The sequence below is a fragment of the Trachypithecus francoisi genome, unplaced genomic scaffold, assembly GCF_009764315.1.
Source record: "Trachypithecus francoisi isolate TF-2019V2 unplaced genomic scaffold, Tfra_2.0 Lachesis_group8, whole genome shotgun sequence".
Taxonomy (NCBI): Eukaryota; Metazoa; Chordata; class Mammalia; order Primates; family Cercopithecidae; genus Trachypithecus; species Trachypithecus francoisi.
The window spans coordinates 44,570,629-44,590,625 of record NW_022681473.1 but is presented as its reverse complement, the minus strand read 5'-3'; the positions used below and the strand labels follow the sequence as shown (position 1 = coordinate 44,590,625).

General features: G+C 34.5%; 1 protein-coding gene across 4 annotated transcripts in view; it reads left to right on the top strand.

Annotated features, from left to right (window-relative positions):
* The window catches only part of PRMT3 (protein arginine methyltransferase 3), a 131,991-nt gene that overhangs the window by 64,408 nt on the left and 47,586 nt on the right, over positions 1-19,997 (top strand). For all 4 annotated transcript variants that reach the window (XM_033203909.1, XM_033203911.1, XM_033203913.1 and 1 more), the window contains one exon: positions 11,136-11,214. In XM_033203909.1, coding sequence (XP_033059800.1) covers positions 11,136-11,214 — 79 coding nt within the window. The remainder of the gene's footprint in view (positions 1-11,135; positions 11,215-19,997) is intronic.

Below are 19,997 nucleotides of genomic sequence, written 5' to 3'. Positions count from 1 at the left end.
TTCTCTTCCCCCTTGCGCTTCCCAGGTGAGGCAATGCCTCGCCCTGCTTCAGCTCTCGCTGGTCAGGCTGCTGCAGCTGACCAGCACCGATTGTCTGGCACTCCCCAGTGAGATGACCCCAGTACCTCAGTTGAAAATGCAGAAATCACCAGTCTTCTTTGTCACTCGCACTGGGAGTTGGAGACTGGAGCTGTTCCTATTCGGCCATCTTGCCTACTATATCTTTATGTACATTTTAAGATAACAGGAGATTCTGTTTCTTCTTCTATTATCTTCCTTTGTGGATAGATGACCATTTTCTTTTTATCTTTGGGGTTATTTTGAAAATATTAGATATGTATATATTCACCCTTATGCAAAAGTTAGCATATTCGAGATATTGTTCTATACTTTGCTTTTATTCAACTAAAATTCTATCTCAGAAATCACTTCATTATTCTATAGAAATATTTCTCATTCCTTTTTACACACATGCACACCAACTTTCCTAGACATGTATTTGATTAATTCTGCACACCCTCCTGACCTGAACTAATAATATTCAAGTATATTTCAAATATAAGGTTTTTATACTTGTGTAGAATAAATTGTATAGATAATTACATTCTACATAATTCATGCTCATTTGAATTTTACCCATTCTTTTGTTATTACAAATAATATTGAATATTCTTGTACATGTGTAATGTCATTTTATATTGCTAGAGGTGAGATTGATATATCAAAGGGTTAATGAGGGCTGGGCATGGTGGCTTATACCTGTAATCCCAGCACTTTGGGAGGCCAAGACAGGAAGATTGCTTGAGGCCAGTTCTGGAGGGATGGAGAAAGGGAGGGAGAGGGCAGTGTTACTGGTTATTGCCAAATTCTCCTCAGTACTGTGTACCATTTGACTTTCTTACCAACAGTGGAATGAGAATACCCATGTTTCCACAGTCTTACCAAAGAGTGTGTCGAAGGGTCACTTTTAAATTATTGACTTTAGGTTTTTCCTGCCACCCAGGCATTGTAAATCAGAGTTGTATGTTTGGGGCCTGTCTTATGCGTGTTGGAGACAGGGTGGAGTTAGGGAGGAAGTATGTGTTCGACTACTCAACACCAAGGTTCTAAACTGAATTGGGGAAATGGGTGACAGCAAATGAGATTGTAAATTCACATTTGCTCTGTAGGTACATCTGTTTGTCCCAGCTCTGTTATTTAGGGCGATTTCTTCTTAGAGTTCTCACTTTAGTTGAACTTTGGGCTTTGTCTCCTATTTCCTCCATGTTCGTTGACTAGGTTTAGCAAATGCTCTCAAGGCGAAAGCCAGCTTACTGATGCATCTAATAAGATGTTCTTTTTTTCCTCCTAGCATATTTTTTGTATTTAGAGTGTCAGTAGCTCCTAAAATACATTGTTGCTGGAAACAGAATGAGATCTTGTTCTTTATAGACTGAATCATTCTGTCAGTAACTATTTCCTATAGCCTCAAAAGTCTATAAGTATTCTAGAATCACTGTGTCTTAGTCCATTTGTGCTGCTGTAACAGAATACCTGAGACTGGGTAATTTATAAACAAAGGAAATTTATTTCTCACAGTTCTAGAGGCTGCAAGTTCAAGGTCAGAGTTCTGGCAGGTTGAATGTCCAGTGAGAGCTAAATCTCTGCTTCCAAGATGGTGCCTTGTTGCTGTATCCTCACATGGCGGAAGGAATAGAAGGGAATGAACCTACTTCCTCAAGTTCTTTTTTAAGGACCCCAATCCCTTCCAAGCCCTCATGACTTAATCACCTCCTGAAGACTCCACCTTTAAATACTATCACATTGGTGATTAAGTTTTAATGTATTTTGGGAAACACACTCAAACCATAGCTCACACTGTTACTATGTAATACTATAATTGTCTTTAATAAAAGTGCTTGGGGCCGCGCACAGTGGCTCATGCCTGTAATCCCAGCACTTTGGGGGACTAATGTGAGTGGATCACTTGAGGTTGGGAGTTCAAGACTAGCCTGTCTGACATGGTAAAACCCTGTCTCCACTAAAAATAAAAAAATTAGCCAGCCATGGTGGCATGCACCTGTAATCCCAGCTACTCAGGAAGCTGAGGCAGGAGACTGACTTGAACCGGAGAGGCTGAGGTTGTAGTAAGCCAAGATCACGCCACTGCACTCCAGCCTGGGCAACAGAGGGAGAGACTGTTACTTTTCTTTTTCGTTTTTGGGCGAGAGGGTCTTGCTCTGTTGCCCAGGCTGGGGTACAGTGGCACAATCATGGCTCACTGCAGCCTTGACCTGGGCTCAAGCTATCCTCCTGCCTCAGTCTCTGGAGTAGCTGGGACTACTGGCATGAGCCACAATGCCCAGCTAATCTTTCAATTTTTTTGTAGAAATGGGGTCTCCCTGTGTTGCTCAGGGTGGTCTCAAACTCATGGGTTCAAAGGATCCTCACTCCTCAGCCTTGCAGGTGTTGAGATTACAGGCATAAGCCACCATGCCTGGCCAACATTAATTAGTTTTGAGAGTGGAATATCCAGTTATCATTAATGAATTTTTTCACCCACCTTGGGGGATTGTGAATATTGTTTTAGAAACTGTTTTTGTGGATCTGGTATAAGACCCACACATGCCTTTGGAAATAGTTTTAGATACTCACTTTTTCTTTTGGTAGACTTGCTTATTGGACAGTTTTCTGCAGTCTGAGTGAATAGGGCCAATTTGACTGTCAGTCTTTTGTTGATTAAGTGAGAGTGCCATCTAGTGGTAGAAAAAACTAATACAAGTTTTTTAAACTTTAGAACATGCAGAGGAAATTATTTCTTGTGCTAAGTTATGTTCTCCAGAAGTCCACAGCACTAAAAAAGTGGGAACTGTATGTTGGAAGGTGAGAGAAGTGGAAGACAGTAGTCTTGCAGAACAGTAGCAAGCATTATAATAGGGACCTAATAAGTGGCAGTTATTGCCATGATTCTTCTTGCATGGAAGGTGGTGATCAAGTTAAATAATAGGTAAATTAGGAGCTTCTCTGACAGATATTTGTGATTAATATATGTAAGATTCTATTGTCATTTTTTGACTGTGTGATATATAGATATTATAAATTTTATCCTTTTTTTTTTTTTTTGATCTTTAACTCAGGACCCACCCCTCATCCCCAACAAAATCTGTTACCAGTTTCTAGTATATCCTTCTTAAAATATTTCACTCTATTATAAACATGTATGTATATTTCTACCCCTTGGCATACTCATTCACTTAACAGATAGTGTGGCTACTACGTACCTGGCACTCTTCTAGGTGGGATAAAGCAGTGAATCTCATATTCAGTGTAAGGTATGCCTAGTCTACATATTGTTCTGTACCTTGCTTTTTTCATCAATAATAAGTTTCCCTCTAATGACTGCTATAGCTGCATCCCACAAATTTATTCAATTCAAAATACATCCTTGTGATTTCTGCTTTGGTCCATGGATTATTTAGAAGCATGTTTAATTTCTAAATGTTAAGAAATTTAAAAAATATCCTTGTTATTAATTTCTAATTTCATTTGGTTGTGATAAGAGAACACGCTCTATATGCTATCATTCCTTTAAATTTGTTCAGACTTGCTTTATGGCCCAGCATATGGTCTCTCTTACTGAATGTTCCACACTGATTTAGAATGAAGTACTCTGTTATTGTTGGAGTGTTACATAATTGCCATTTGAGTCAAGTTGGTTGACTGTATTGTTCAGGTTTTTTAAATCCTTATTTATTTTGTCTGTTAATTCTGTCAATTACTGAAAGAAGAAGAATGAAATTTCTACCTGTAGTTCAGGGTTGTCTCTCTGTCTTCATTTCTGTCAGGTTTTGCTTCAGGTATTTTTATGTGGTTATTAGGTGCATACACATTAGGTTTTTAATGTGTTATTGATAGTTTGGCTTCTTTATCATTATGAAATATTGTTCTTTGTCCCTGATAATGTTTTTAATAATTGTAATTTTCTTATGGTTAATGTTTAAATGTTATGGGTTTTCCCACCCTTTTTCTTTAAATATAAAAACATAGATAGGTTAAAAGTGGATTTCTTCTGTATAGCACTTTCTTGATTTTTCCTTTTCTCAACCTCTCTAGCAATCTCTTCCTGTAATCTTAATGTCTTTTTAAAAAAAATCAGTTTCACTTTTTCTTTCAAAATATAGTATGAAAAACTATTGTCTTTTTAGCTTGTGATTATTTGCCATTTTCTTTTTTAAAATTTTATATACAAATAGTGTATAACAATGATAAAAAATTCAAAGATATGCAAGTTTATATTGAAGGGTTACTCTCCTTCCCTTCCTATACCCCTACTATTATATTCCATCTACAGAGGCAATGATTTTGTCTAATTGTGAACAGTTCCACACATGCTATAACCATTTATAAGCAGATATGAATGTGTTCTTTTTGCTTGCACCCACATTATTGTATATTATATATGCTAGTTATGTAAATCTTCTTTGTATAACTTTTTTAGTTGTGAAATGTACCATACACAGAAAATTACATAAACTTACAGGTACAGTGTAACAAATAGTTATATAATGAACACCCGTGTGATCATCAGCCAGATGAAAATATAGAAAGAAGACATCCAGATATCATTTCTCAGTTACAACTCCCTACCCAAGAGGTAACCACTCTCCTGACCTTTATAATAATCATTTCCTTGCTTTTCTTTTTGCTGTTACCACTTATATTTACATCCCTAAACAGTGTAGTTATATTTACCAGTTTTTGAAATTTATATAAATGGAGCAAAACATATCTTTTTCTTTTTTAAATATTTGTTTTGCTTTCTTCACTCAGTCATGTTCATAACATTCATTTATATTGCCTATAAGGATAATTTATTTTCATTTCTATAGATGTCGTTGTATGAATGTACCATAAGAAAACACATTGTAGGAAAGTGTTTTTTAAATTTTACTGTTGGTGGGCGCTGGATCATTTCCAGTTTATTATCATGCAAATGATAGTGCTATAGTGTGCTTGTACGTGTGTGCTCTTATACTTAAGCACTTGTGTCTAGGTATACAATTAGGAGTAGAGTTGCTAGATCACAGGGTGTGCTGCTCTTACATGTTAATGGATAATTCTGAAGTACTGTACTTTTCCAAAGTACTGCAGTAAAATTTTATTTCATGCCTCCATAGACTTCTCAACCCTGGGGATTGTGTGACTGCTAATCTGGTAGTCATGTAGTAGTTTTCCATTGTGTTTGAATTACTAATGAATGAATATATTTTTTGTCTTATGAATTGTATATAATTATTTTGCCCATTTTTCTTTTGGGTTGCATACTCTTTTTTAACAATTGATATTCTTCATTGGAGATGGAAAATATACAAATGTGTATATGTGTGTGGGTGGCCAATATCTTTTCAGACTCTGTAACTTCATTGTTTTTATGAGCAGAGATTCTGGGATTTAACATAGTCAAATGTATTGGTCTTTATGGTCAGTACTTTTTTCACAGGAACATGAAAATATTCTCCGTAAGCTCTATACCTTTCCCTTTTACATTTAGGTTTTTACTCCACTCATACAATTGTGGGAATAAAAATTGTCGTAGTCTTTCTGTGGGCAGTTTGATGATACATATCAATATTTTGAATGTGCATATCCTTTAATCCAAGAATTCTACTTTAAGAAATTTATCTTGGCCAAATACATTAAACATTGTACAAAGATGTCTATGTGTGTATATGTAGATGCCAACACAACATTTCCTACTCATTCTATGGCAAATAAGTGCAAAGGGTAAAGGTTTCCCTGTTGAGTGTTATCATCAGCCGCCTGTATTTTGCCAAGTGCGTAACAGTGTAATTTAATCTTTATCAGTCACTGTGGAGCTGTAAGGAAAGTATCTTACCCAAAAGGATTTGATATAATTACTTTGAAAACTCTCATGTAATTTCATTATCACATTTATTATAAATTAGGTGGATATTATTAGCACATTTTAAGATGGAAGGGTCAAGTGATAGACTGCAGAATCATTGAAAAAACTTTGCGGTAAAAATGTTTAATATCTAGGGCTATTATAACAGTGAAATAAATAGAGATTGTATTGAATTCTGTAAGACCTTAAGTTTGGTACTTTTTTTTTCAGCAGATAACACAGTAGATTAGGAAAGAATGCTTATTTATTTGCATTTTGGATACCTCTAAAACAGTGGTTTTCAATGGAGTGGAAGAGGGGACAATTTCGCACTCCTGGGGATATTTGAGATATGGGCAATCTCTGGAAACATTTTAGATTGTTATAATTTGGGACTGTGGGTTGGGTGGGGACAATGGTGCCAGTGGGTAGAGGCCAGGAATGCTGCTAAACATCCTTCAGTGGACAGGAAAGCCCCTACAAATTTATCTGGCCCAAAATGTCATTAGTGTCAATATCGAGAAACCCTGCTTTAGAATGATTGTTTCTATGCGTTGATAATAAGTTAGCCTCTAATTTGGGTCGTATTATAAAGGTACCTGACCTGGTATGGGGAATCAAGGAAGATTTTCTTGGAGAGGTGACATTGTGACAATATATTTTGTTACATGAATATGTCATAGAAGATATCATAACCAACCTGCATTTAACTAATTCACCGAATTTGTGATGTTCTGTGTTCTTTTTATATAACACGTTGCTAGGTACCTGTGGCTCTCTCTGAACGCATAAAGCCACCTTCAGCATGCTGCCACTGTTCTGCTTCTGTCAGTTGTGTTGTTTACCAAGAGCTTAGTGTGTTTGTTTGCCTGCTTATTTATGTAAAATTAGTTAAATATGAACACAAACGATTGATAAGATTATATAAAGGATATAGTTGGTTTTTTTCTATGCAAACAAAAGTGACTGCTTTGGAAAAACTCAGGAAGGAGAAAACACTGAAAAAAAGCTGTAGAATGGATTGAGTAAAATTGTTTTACTCATAAACAACTGTAAATTGTTTGTAAACAAATTGTTTTACTCAGTCCATTCCACAGTGTTTTTCGTTTTTTTTTTTTTTTTGGTGGTTTTTTTTTGTGTGTTTTCTCCTTCCTGAGTTGTCTCCTCCTAGTTTGAAGAGTAGGAGTAGGAGGGTGGAAATCATGGAATTCAAGGAGGATTCTCCACTTGGCAAGTGCTCATAGATTTTTTTTTTTTTCTTCTATTTAACCAAACCTGGAAATTACCTAAAATCTATGAATGTGGTTTAGATAGGGAAGATGATGAGGATTCCAGTCAGTGGGTATGTCCTCAAAGAATGCTGGCAAACAAATCTGTATGTTGTTACTTAAAATGTCTTGTTTCCCATTAACAACTGACTGCCAGCTCCAATCACATAAAAAAATTCTATCTACAGTGAATGTTACAGAATTTGAGAGTAATACTGGAAAAAATGTTATCAACCACTTATTATGATTCAGAGATATACTACATAGAAATTATGATTAGATTATATAGGCTTGTCTATTTGTTACAGGTAATCTTTTATCTTTAAACATTTCAGATTATTGATTCTTTGTCATCCTTCAGATTAACTCTTCCATTTTATTTGTAACTCTCCCTTGCCTCACCTTTTTTTTAATAGTTAAATTTTGCCTAAAGATGTATCAGTAATTCAGTTATTTGAACTACAAAAAGTTAGAAAGGCACCTTATACTGAAGGTATCAAAAGTTTCATTTATCACTAATGTATCTAATCCAAGAAGATACCATGAGCAGCCATTTTAAAAATAAGATTCCCACTTCAATGAATGAGGTTAATATTCTAGTCCCTGGTTTAATTCCATATGTTCCTTTACAGTAACCATTAAAGTATAAATGCAGTATTTAATTTTTTAAAAAGTAAATGTTACTATTGAAAGAAGAATGCCCATGAGCATCATGGGAGAAAATATCAGGCATAATTCTCCTTCCAGATGGCACTGCTACAGGTGAGGCAGCAGCCTGTGAAATTACAGTCTGAATTACACTGCAGATGAGCGGGGCATTTGGACCAAAGCCTTCTGGTATCAGTAATAAATGACTTGGTTCAGAACCAAGGACAATTCCCAGGAATTTAAAGGCTGTTGTATCACATAGGGAGCCTATCGTAAAATGAAGTTTAGCAAAGGGGAAAGTTGAGAGAAAGGACAATGACCATTAGCAAAACATATATGAATCTTTTCATCTGCTAATATTTCTAACTGGATATTTTATCTCATGAATGTCTTATTCTATATATATTCTAGTATGTGCATTGATTTTTCCAAACTAATATTTTCACAATGAATGGTGGCTCAGAGCCAGCTGCCAACTGAGATACTACTCTGAAATGATCGCACACCTGTTGTAAATTCTAATCTTGTTTAATATGGTCTATGAAAAATTTTTCATTTTTGGGATGCTTGAATCCTTAATTACAAATGTAGTATAATACACATACTAAATCTTATTTTCAATTAGGCAAATCAATTTAAGAGGCAACATACAAGGGTGATTTAGAACTTGTGTAGTGAGTTCAAGGTTCAAATTCTGTCTCATTCACTCCCCAATTTATGTGACTGAACTATTATTTTAGATCTCAACATAAATAAATTAAATTGGAATAACAATAAATGGTGCTTTGGGGAAGAATTAAGTGAAATAATTTTTATAGAGGCATTACAATGAATTTTAATGATTATCACCACCATTATTTGTCAGTTTTAATTTTAGAAAACAAAATATCATTTTAAAATAACATTTTAATTTGTACCACAAAAAATAACAAAAAGCAAGCAGTTTCATTTTAACGAATATATTACATATAGTATTAATAACTTTTATTCATTTATTCATTTTAAAGTTATATATTGAGTTCCTACTATCTACCAGACACATTTTCAGCCTTCAGGAATACAGCTTCAAACAATATGACAAAATCCTTGATCTTGGAGCTGATAGTTTTTAAGGAGACAAAAACAAAAATAAATAGTATTTTAATTCATACGTGCTATGATGAAATACAAAGCAGGATAAATAAATGGAACTTGATGAAAGAAAAAAATAATATTTTATGTAGGAACATCAGAGAAATTCTTTGTGATGAGGTAACAGCAGAGCTGAAAGATAGAGCTAGAATACTAGAAAACAATTTGACAATGAAAATCAGTACAAACTTTTTTGGGCTTTTGTCCAAAAAGGGTTGGACTGTAATTAATACTTAATTTGTACTAAAATGTCAATTTTATTTAAGTTTTAAAACACAGTAATCTTGCAAATAGGGTCCATTTTTTTCACCAAATCTATTAATATGTTTTACCAGCCAATCTTTTCCTCATAAGATAAATAGATGCCTTCCATTTAATAATTCCTTGGCATAAATTATAATTCACTATAAGCAACAGTTGAATGCCTATTTATAAGCATTTGTGTGCGTAAACTGCATGGATATGTCAGATTGGTAAAGATTTCTTAGTTGAATCCCTTAAGTCCCTTGTTCTTTGAATACATAGATAATATTAATGGGGAACTAACTTGTAAGAATTTTACATGTTACTGAAGTACTCTATCCAGAAAAACAAGTTTCTGTCAAAGCCTTAAGTTTCCTAAACTAACATATTGATAAACAAGCTTTGTTCCTAAGCCTTTGTTTAATAGGCAGTTATTTTTGTATCAATGAATTAGTGTGTTGGGAGGAATAGGTCAATACCAATGTAGAGTTGCCGGCAATTCAGTTCAGTTCCTTCGTAAGTGATTCAAGCATGAGAGCTGTATTTTCTGTAAATTAAAATTGCTGTTAATCTCTTGTGAAGATTACCCATTCTGGGTTTGCAGGTTTTTCTTATTCTAGAGAAACCTTTAAAATATTTTTTGTTAATGTGGTTAAAGAATATTTATAGTTACCCCACTGGTCGTTTATTTGTGCACAGAACAAATGAGTGAATGAGAACAGTTTTGATATAGAATGCTAAAGTAAAGGTAAAATTCATGTTGGTTCACCCTAAGCAATAAAGTGTGCTATGTGCTGAGCACTTGGCTTTCCCTGCTGCATAGGGCTGTTGGGGGGTTGGACCCTAGAAGGAGAAAGACTGACTGAAACTGATAGTGATTTCTCAGTCATGACTATTTGTCATTTGTTTAATAAACTGTGAAGCACAGTATTAGAATGTAGTGTATTTGTGACACCAATAGTGGCAAATTCTTTTTTCATTTGTACTGTATCATTATCCTTTCTTGGTAGGGGATTCATTATCATACTATAAATTCGGTAGGTTTATGAATTATATTTCCATAAACACTAGTTCTGCAAGGTGTTGATAGATGTTAAATAGAAAAAAAGGTCTGTAGTCAGAAAGTAGGTAATACTTGGTTAAAATATGTTCAGCAGTTCTGTTTACCATAACAACTGCTCAGAACTTTTAGTGTGCTTGTGCGCATTATGAATCTCTAATAGGAGGATATAGCAGCTGGCATTTCTTGAACCTTTTTGACTAAGGATCCCTCCCCTTTCTTGTTTCTGTTTATTTTATTTTATTTTATTTTATTTTATTTTATTTTATTTTTTATACCTAAAAGAAAGTCACTATACAGGAAATTATTTGGGAAATGGTTTTCTAGACTAGAGTTTCTCAACCTTAGCACTATTGACATTTTGGGCCAGGTCATTCTTTCTTGTGAGAAGCTGTCCTGTGCATTGTGGGATGTTTACCAACATACCTTGGCTCTACCCAGTAGATGCCAGTAGCATCTCCTTCATCCCCCACCCCTAGTTACAACAATCAAAAATTACTCAGACATTGCCACATGTTCCCCAGCGGGCAAAATCAAGTGGAGAACCACTGCTCTAGATGGATGTTGAATCATTCCAGAGAGTTATGGGACTTGTTAATAATTTCTTTCCGAACTTTTTTTAATGAAGAAGAAAGAGTAGTCTGGACAGTAGAATCATAGGTAAAGAACATGCAGTATATTCTACCACAATAAACTTTCTGAGTTCACTTTATAAGCTGGCCTGATTTTCCAATAACTTTTACTGCAAAAAAATAGTTTCAGATTTTGCAGAATATTATTACATCTATGGCAGAAACAAAAAACTATTTTGTAATTAAAAGAGTAGCACCTATGTTTAAATTGACCTGCTTATGACAGTATGGCACATTTCTAAACTTTTTTTTCCCCTTTTTTTATGCAGGGCTATTTTCTTCTGTTTGAGTCTATGTTAGATTCTGTCCTTTATGCAAAGAACAAATACTTGGCAAAAGGAGGCTCGGGTGAGTAGAAAATTCTGGTTAATAATCTAATTTTAGTCTAGCAGAACCAAATGAACCTTTGGATTTCAAATAAACTATGCATGGCTGAGGAAGTTCCTGATAGAGACGAAAGATGTTTCCATTACAAGAAGCTTTAAGACATTTGTTTACTGTATTGTTGAAAGTAGAATATTATATGAGATATGGAGGACTCCAAGGTAATAGTATTCTCAAGAATGCTTTTATTAAAAGGTCCTTTTAATAAATATCTAAAGACTACATTTTGGAAGCTTTTTGATATTCAAACTCAAATCTAACAAACTCCTTTCTATTTTTAATCCTCATGTCATTTAGTTCCCTTTTTTCCCAATGGCATGTTTCAGTCTAAGTTGGAGATTATTCATGGCTTCACTAAATATGAAAACCCAACCTCTCTGTGATTTTCTGAGAACATTTTAAGTAGTGACTAGTTTTTAATACGTTTTAAAAGTACAGCATACCCAATCCACATATAAAGGGACCCTAATAAATTTGGAAGGCTTTCTTTTCATGTCTCTGGAAAACATTTAATCATATTAACTCTGCATACTCAGAGTGAGATTCTGTTTTTACAGACCTTCTGCTGTGAGCAATTGTGTACATACAAAATAATTGTCTTTCAGGACAGGGATTATGTTTGTTTAGCTTTAACTCTTAAATGAGCTCCACAACTTCTAGGATGTAGATGGAGCATCATACATGTTTATTGAATTGAATCATTTAAAGAATCATTAAAACTGAATTGAACAACATGTTCCTCCTACACTTACCTCCCTGCATCTTACCTTTCGCAAAGTTTCAGAATCAGCAAGTGGTTTCCATGGTCAGAATACAGTTGGTAAAACTGTCACATGAAAGGGGTAGGCATTTCAAACTAGTGATGCAAAGGACTTGACCATAGTTGTGCCTCCTACCATCCATGTTCTATGAAATTACTTTGGCAGTTTTGGTACAGTGAAAAATCAGTAAGACCAGCCCAGTGCGGTGGCTCACGCCTGTAATCCCAGCACTCTGGGAGGCCGAGGTAGGCGAATCACCTGAGGTCAGGAGTTCAAGACCAGCCTGACCAATATGGTGAAACCCCATCTCTACTAAAAAAAAAAAAAAGAAAAGAAAAAAAAATCAAAAAATTAGCTGGGCGTAGTGGCGGGTGCCTGTAGTCCCAGGTACTTGGGAGACTGAGACAGGAGAATTGCTTGAACCCAGGAGGCGGAGGTTGCAGTGAGAGGAGATCCTGCCACTGCACTCCAGCCTGGGTGACAGAGCCAGACTCTGTCTTAAAAAAAAAAAAAAAAGTAAGGCCAAAACATAAGTACAGAGAAAATTCTCCAGAACAAAGAGTTATTTTTATAATAGCATTTAAATGGATTGCCTTTCTTTTTCAAAATGTGCCCATTTTGTCACTTTATTTTCTGCAACCATTTCAAGATATGTTACCAATCTCTGCCATGAACCCGACTAGAATTTTTAGATATGTTTTACCCTGCAACAATTGGCTGCAACTTTCTATGATTGCAGCAGCTTTGTTTTTTTTAATGAGTACTACAGGTTGAATATCCCTTATCTAAAATGGTTGGGACTTGCAGTGTTTCAGATTTTGTGTTTTGGGGGGTTTTGGAGTACAGTTCTTTGCATTATACTTACTGGTTGAGCATCCTTATCTGAAAATCTGAAATCTGAAACGCTCCAGCGAACATTTCCTTTGGGTTCATGTCAGTGCTCAAAAAGTTTTAGAACATAGAGCATTTCAGATTTCAGATTTTCAGATGAGGGATACATAAACTGTAACATTTAATGACTTAAAAACAACATTATCCATCATTTGTTGACCATCTACTGGCTGCCAGAAGATATACTCTACCTTCATTTACATTACTAGACATAATCCTCACAATAGCCCTTTGAGATTTTAGAAAGTCTCCTAAAAGTGTCCTGGATGACACATATTAAATGGCCAAACCATTATTTTTTTTAAACTCACATCTGCCAGCCTCCAATATTCATGTTCTTTTTACTAAGCCTTGTTTCCCTACTAAAATGTATTTTTTAAATGTGGTTATTGCCTTGATGTTCTAGGGAAGATCCAAGTAACTGTTTCCAGACCCGCCTGACTTGATCTTATTGAGGAACTGACAGCAAGTTAATACATTTAAATTGAATTCTCACTGAAATTCATTAAGAACGTACAGTAATATGAACAATGACAGAGCTATTTCTTATCAGAAGGATAAAGTGGAGGCTTATATATCTAGCTCTTTCTATACTTTTATATAGCTAATATTAGTGTTAAGATAATACAGAAGTATATTTAAGAGAGGTCAGCATTTAACTCCTTAAGCAGTGCTGTTGAATGTTACTTGTTAACAGAATCAAGAGAAAGAAAGAAAATTCAGAAAAGAGTAACACACAATAGTTTAGTTAGTCTATTTGTGTTTTTGAGTACGTTTTAATGAATATCACCGGTCATTTAAATGCTCCTTGTTTTATTGCAAAGCAAAGTTTTCCTTTATGTTTTTCTGAAGGAAAGATTTACCAAGTAATTAGTAGTATGAAAATTATAGAAAGAATGAATGCATTATGAGAGAGGGAGAATATTGAAGGCCCATACAAATGTGATGAGACCACAATTTATTTTTGCATGAGTTTAAGTTCAATTTATGTCTCACCATACATATTATGGTGAGCAGTAAAGGCTTTATAAAACACAGGCAATAACTTGGATGTTCATCTACCCCATTATCAATCAAGCAATTCCACTGTATTAGAGTTATATATTTACTACCCTTACTTCTAAGAAAAGTAATTTTGTAAAGTTCATGAAAGCAGGTTACTAGCAATGATTTCTACTATTTCTAGCTAATATTTACTAAGCACTAATTGTGTGTCAGGAATTGTAATGTTTTACATGCAGCAGGAAAAGTAGGAAAATATTGTTTATGGCCAACGGGTGTTTTTACAACTACAATTAAGACTAAAATAAATGTATATTTTAGGATGGCAACATAGAATATAAATGTTTTATATGCTAACAGTGTCAAATACTCCATCTCACAAAAATTGGAAAGGGAATGCAGACAGCAGGTAGAAGTGTTTACATTTTAATTACTTTATCTTTAATAATAGAAACAAGGAATATTATTTAAAGCTGACAGATCAAGTAGTAGAATTATTAAGTACATTTAGCACTACAAAGTTAACATTAAATTGAGTGATGAGGTTGGTGGTGGCAGATCCTGTCTATGTTTCTTGACCATGGTGGTGATTGCATAACTGTGTGACTTTATCAAAGCACATGTAAATATATACCAAAAAGAGTGAGTTTTGCTGCATATAAATTATACTTCAGAAAAGCGACTTTTAAAAACAGCTGAAGTAGCAATTCCCACCTTCTTTGGGTCAAATGAATTATTACATGATTTGATTCCTAATTTTTCTGAAAAATACTTTTCTTTAAAACCATGTACTAACTCTATGCTCACCTCTGTACTTGTTATCAGTATTATCAGTGCAACTCTTGAACATACAGAAAAAAATTGGTGTGAAGAAAAGAGAAGGCCCAAGAGGGTGTGAGAAAAAGAAAAGGGAAGGGAAATGATAAGGAAATATACTAATTTTATTATTGCTTAAGGTAGGAGTTTAGTAAATAGTGTTGAAAAGAGAGAACTAAAGGTATTATACTAAGGTTATACTTATAAAAGTCAGCTACTACAACAAAAATACGAAGATCTTTCTAAATATAAGGATTAATACTTTGGGAAAAAAATCAAAAGACCACGTAGTGAACTATTTCTTAAAAAAATTTATAGATACAGAAAAAATAACAGAAAATGGTAGCATCAGGAACATAAAACTGTTTCTTATATCAATAAGTGTAAATAGGCTAAATTTACCCATTAAAAGAAAAAGAATTTCAGATTGGTTTGCCGAAGAAAGCCCAATTCTGTGCACTTTGTAGAGCCACACCTAAAACAAAAAAATTCAGAGAAGTTAAAATGTAAAGAATAAAGACATTCAGGTAAATGCAAACAAAATGCAAACAGCTGTCATGATATTGATACCAGACAAGGGGGAATCGGGGCCAAAATATTATATAATCAATCATATTAATGGGAGTAGGGCTAAAGAGCAAAATCATGGGCCCTCTTTCATAGATAGCCAGGTGTGGTGGCGTGCACCTGTAGTCCTAGCTACTTGGGAGGCTGAGGTGGGAGGATCGCTTGAGCCCAGGAATTCAAGATTACAGTGAGCTATGATTGTACCACTGTACTCCAGCCTAGATGACAGAGACCCTGTCTACCAAAAAAAAAAAAAAAAAGGGATAAAATTAAGTTTACATAGAAAAATAAACAATGACAAGGAAGACCGAAATAGAAGGGTACAGGATGGGGAGTAGCAGAAGGAATAGTGCTACCAAATATTAAAACACATTATAAAGCCTTAATAATTAAAACAGTATATTATTGGTTCTTGAATGGAGAGATGCGTTGAAGAGAATGGTATAGACCTAACTATATGTGGCATTTCATGTAATTGAAATGATTTACTGTAGCAAATTCTATTGAGACAGTTGTGTAAAAAAAAAAAAAGTTTAATCCACACTATAAAATTGTACACTGAATTTCAAATAATCAAAGATTAAATGCTAAAAATACTAGAAGGAAACATAAGGTTTATCAACTTGGGGGATGGGAGTCTTTCTAAATAAGAACTTAAATTCAGAAACCCTGAAAGAAACATTGTAAATCTAATTGCATCTATAAATTTCTAAATGGCAGAATATGCTATAAGCAAAGTCACAAGAACAACTACATACTGAAAATAATTTTTCAATTTCTGTCACAACAAAAAGCTAATCTCTCCCACATATAAGTAGATTATATAAATAAATAGACTACAAACCCAATAGAAAATTGGACAAATAATTGAACGGTGGCTCACAAAAAAGGAAATACAGATGACTCTTAAACATGTGCTCAGTCTCTGTCATACTAAGAAAAATGTCTTAAGAAATCTTTGCTTTACTCAAGGTCACACAGAATTTTCCTATGTTTCCTTCTTGGAGTTTCAGTTTTTACATTTATGTCTATGATTTATTTCAAATTAACTTTTGTGTATAAGTGTGAGGTAAAGTTAGATATTAATATTTTCTAGCACCCTTAATTGAAATGCTGTTCTTTCCCGTGAATTGCTTGGCATATCTTGAAAATTAATTGACCGTATTCATGCAAGTCTATTTCTGTGTTCTTTTCATTTGATCTTTAAGGCTGTCTTTTCACCAGTACCATACTGTCTTAATTACTGTAACTTTATACTGAGTCTTGGTCAGGTAAGGACAGTCTCCCCATTTTGATCTTTTTAAAAATTGCTTTCATAGTTTGGTCATGTGGCGGGGGGAGTTTAAAATAAATGTTAAAATCTGGCTATTTCTGCTTAAAAAAAGAGACTGCTAGAATTATGAAGGGATTGGATTGAATGACTATATCAATTTGGGAATGATCAACATTTTAATATTGAGTTTTCCAGTTCATGAGCATAATGTATCTTTTCATTTTTAAGTTGTCTTTTTAATTTATTTTTTGTTAATGGAGTCTGTCTCTGTCACCCAGGCTAGAGTGCAGTGTCACGATCTTGGCCCACTGCAACCTTTGCCTGCTGGGTTCAAGCAGTTCTCCTGCCTAGCCTCTCGAGAAGCTGGAATTACAGGCGCCTGCCACCATGTCCAGCTAATTCTTTGTATTTTTAGTGGAGATGGGATTTCAACATGGTGGCCAGGCTTGTCTTGATCTCTTCACCTTGCTTGCTTGCTTTCCTTTTGTGTTTTTGTTCTGTTTTTGCCTTGTCATCTCATTCCTTTGCTCAGAGCAAAATAAGCTTAAATGTTACCATTTTCCTTACTTTGTCCTGAAATTTTATGTATCTCCACTCTTTTCAACCCCCTTTCTCCTTCTCTTCCAACAAGTACCGTTTACCTTAGGAACGTGGGGTTCCTCTTTCCTTTTCTTCCATTTGAAAAGCATTAAAATGTGGCATCATGCATAATGGAAAGCATATGGATTTCACAATTAGACCTTAAGGTGCATCTCTGCTACATCAGCTGACTAGTTATCTGGTTAGTTGAAGAAGACCAGGTATTTGGGCAGGTTACTCTCTGCCCAAGTTACTCTCTGAATTTAAGTTTTTTTAATTTATAAAACGAAGATTATAATCCAACTTTGTAAAATTATTCAAAAGTCTAAATGAGATGCTTGACACAAAGTAGTTGCTTAATAAATATAAATTCCCAGTCTGAGTTACAACTGGTGCACATGAGATTAGCATTAGGTTTATACTTTATAAAAGTTAATGAAATGAATTTAAGCATTGTGGTATTAACACTTACCTTTTATTCAGCACTTCACATTTTCTACATGTTAACAGATTATCTCAATATAAGCCACTAGCATTGGTTCATAGTGCTTAAAGGATTCCTTTAGCATTTTCATAACTGTCTACTTCCTCATCTTCAGATCTGCTTTTTTCACATTTATTAGTTTGAGTTTGTTTAGTAATAGAGCGGTAGTATCATTTTCTGTTTTTCAGCGTGTAATTTTTCAAAGCATATTACAGCTATATGTTAGCCTTAGCTAAGCTTTAGTGGGTCTACTCATTATTTATATGTTAATGATGGGGAAATGAGTCCAGTTTCCAAATAAATATTACTTTTTAAAGATACCTTTATTTTATAAACTAGAAACTAATTTTTAAAACTCATCTAATTTCCATTTGACTTTCTAGTACATTTTCTTTTATGCATACCAAGCATTTTTGCTACCATTGTTGTTTCACTAAAATCTTCAGATATATTGTGGAAAAAAGTGGTTTATTTTGACTTATATATTATCTCCTTTGTTTTAAATCTTTTTACTCTGTGGTTATTTATACAAACAGTGATACAAAATTCCTAGTGTTTACTAGAAATTGTTTCTTTATGCACCTCTATCTTATCCTTTAGTGTCCAAAAGTTTATGAGGCATTTCTAAGGGATAAAGGATTTCCCATTTTTATCTATTCACCATGTGAGCCGTTCTAGTGACAAATGAATTCTGGGCAGTGAATCGAGAAGGACACAGATGTCAAAGCCATGAATTGATAAATGGTCTGTTAAGAGGGTGCTTTTGTCCAATCAGCGCTTTGTTAATTTCACCTACAAGAAGAAATAATTATTCAATTATAGCTTCTATCTGACCAAAATCAAATGACAAATGTGTCAGAATGCGAAGGTAAAGGGTTAGTCAGGATTCTGGCAGGTGGTCCAAGATTTTAGCCAGCTGTGAGGAGGTGGATATAGAACCAAACTGACCTATAACACTGATTACATATCCTTATGAATATTCATAGATCTTACTAACCGAAAGATTAAAAATAATTTTATTTCCAAATTCTAGCAGTATAAAAACTGTGCTTTTCTGTATGTTTGTGAAAGACAAATAATTTGAAAAATACACAACACCCCAAAATAAAATCATGTTCTTCTTTAGTTTCTCTTCTAATTACCAACATATTCAAAATTGTTTTATTACTTTTAATAAGTTACGATTTTTTCTTATGAAAAAGTTATCTTTATTTTTATGGTGTCACTAATATTATTAATATAGAACCAGAGATACGTAACATTTTTCAGTAAAAGGCCATATAGTAAATGTTTTTCAGTTTTATAGGCCATATAGCCCCTGTCCCAGCTATTCATCTCTGCCACTGTAGTGCAGTGTGGCCATAGACAACATGTAAACAAATGAATGTGGTAGTGTTACAGCTAAACTTTATATATTAATACAAAAACTGGCAGCAGCCTGGATTTGACTATGGGCCACAGTCTGCTGACCCTGATAGACTGGTGGCATTTTAAAACTTTAGGAAGATTTTAAAATATATTCTAAAATAGCAGAACTGTATGAACTATGTTAAGTATCTTGAATGTCTGTGCACTGCACAACTCCAGAGGATATTCAGTTCCCATGAACTATGTAGTGTGAATGGCACTCGGACCATATGGTGGCCCTGATAATAACCTCCCTCCATTTCTGCTCATTTATGTCAAGGGTATCTGTGTCTAGCCTGCTCCCTGTTTTGTAGATAAAGTTTTATTGAAACACAGCCATGCTTATTTGTTTACATATTGTCTGTGGCTGCTTTCACACCAACAATAGCAGAAAGCAGTAGTTTCAACAAAATTCAGTTTTGTCCACAAAACCTAAACTGGTAACTTCACAAAAAATGTTTCCTACCACCTGACTATACCCTTACTATGTTCCTCTTTAATGATGAAGTGACAGGGCATAATGTGGGAAAGCTTCTATAATTATTCAGTCCAACAAAGGATATATCAGGAAGTTAGCCACATACCTAACGTTGCTTCCAAATTCTTATTTTTTTATTCAGTGTTTCTCATCTTAAGGATCTGGTTCAGGAAACTAAATATACTTCCTTATGGCTGATCTTCTTACTGAGTTAACATTTTCAATAACAAATCAGTTACTTTGAAGAATTTGTATAAGTCAAGAATTTAAACACAATCCAGAGGCTTTACTTGTTTGTGGAGGAAGGGGAGAGTTTGCATGGCCATGGACTCTGTTCTGGTGCAGCTGGCATACCGGGCCTATCAGGGAAGACTTGAGAAACTTCTTGTCAGTGACTTAGTACTAGGTAGTTTTTTCTGAGTATCTCACAAGTTAGATTTGGAAGCAGGTGCTTTGATGCCAGTAGATCTTATCATGGGCTTTATTTGG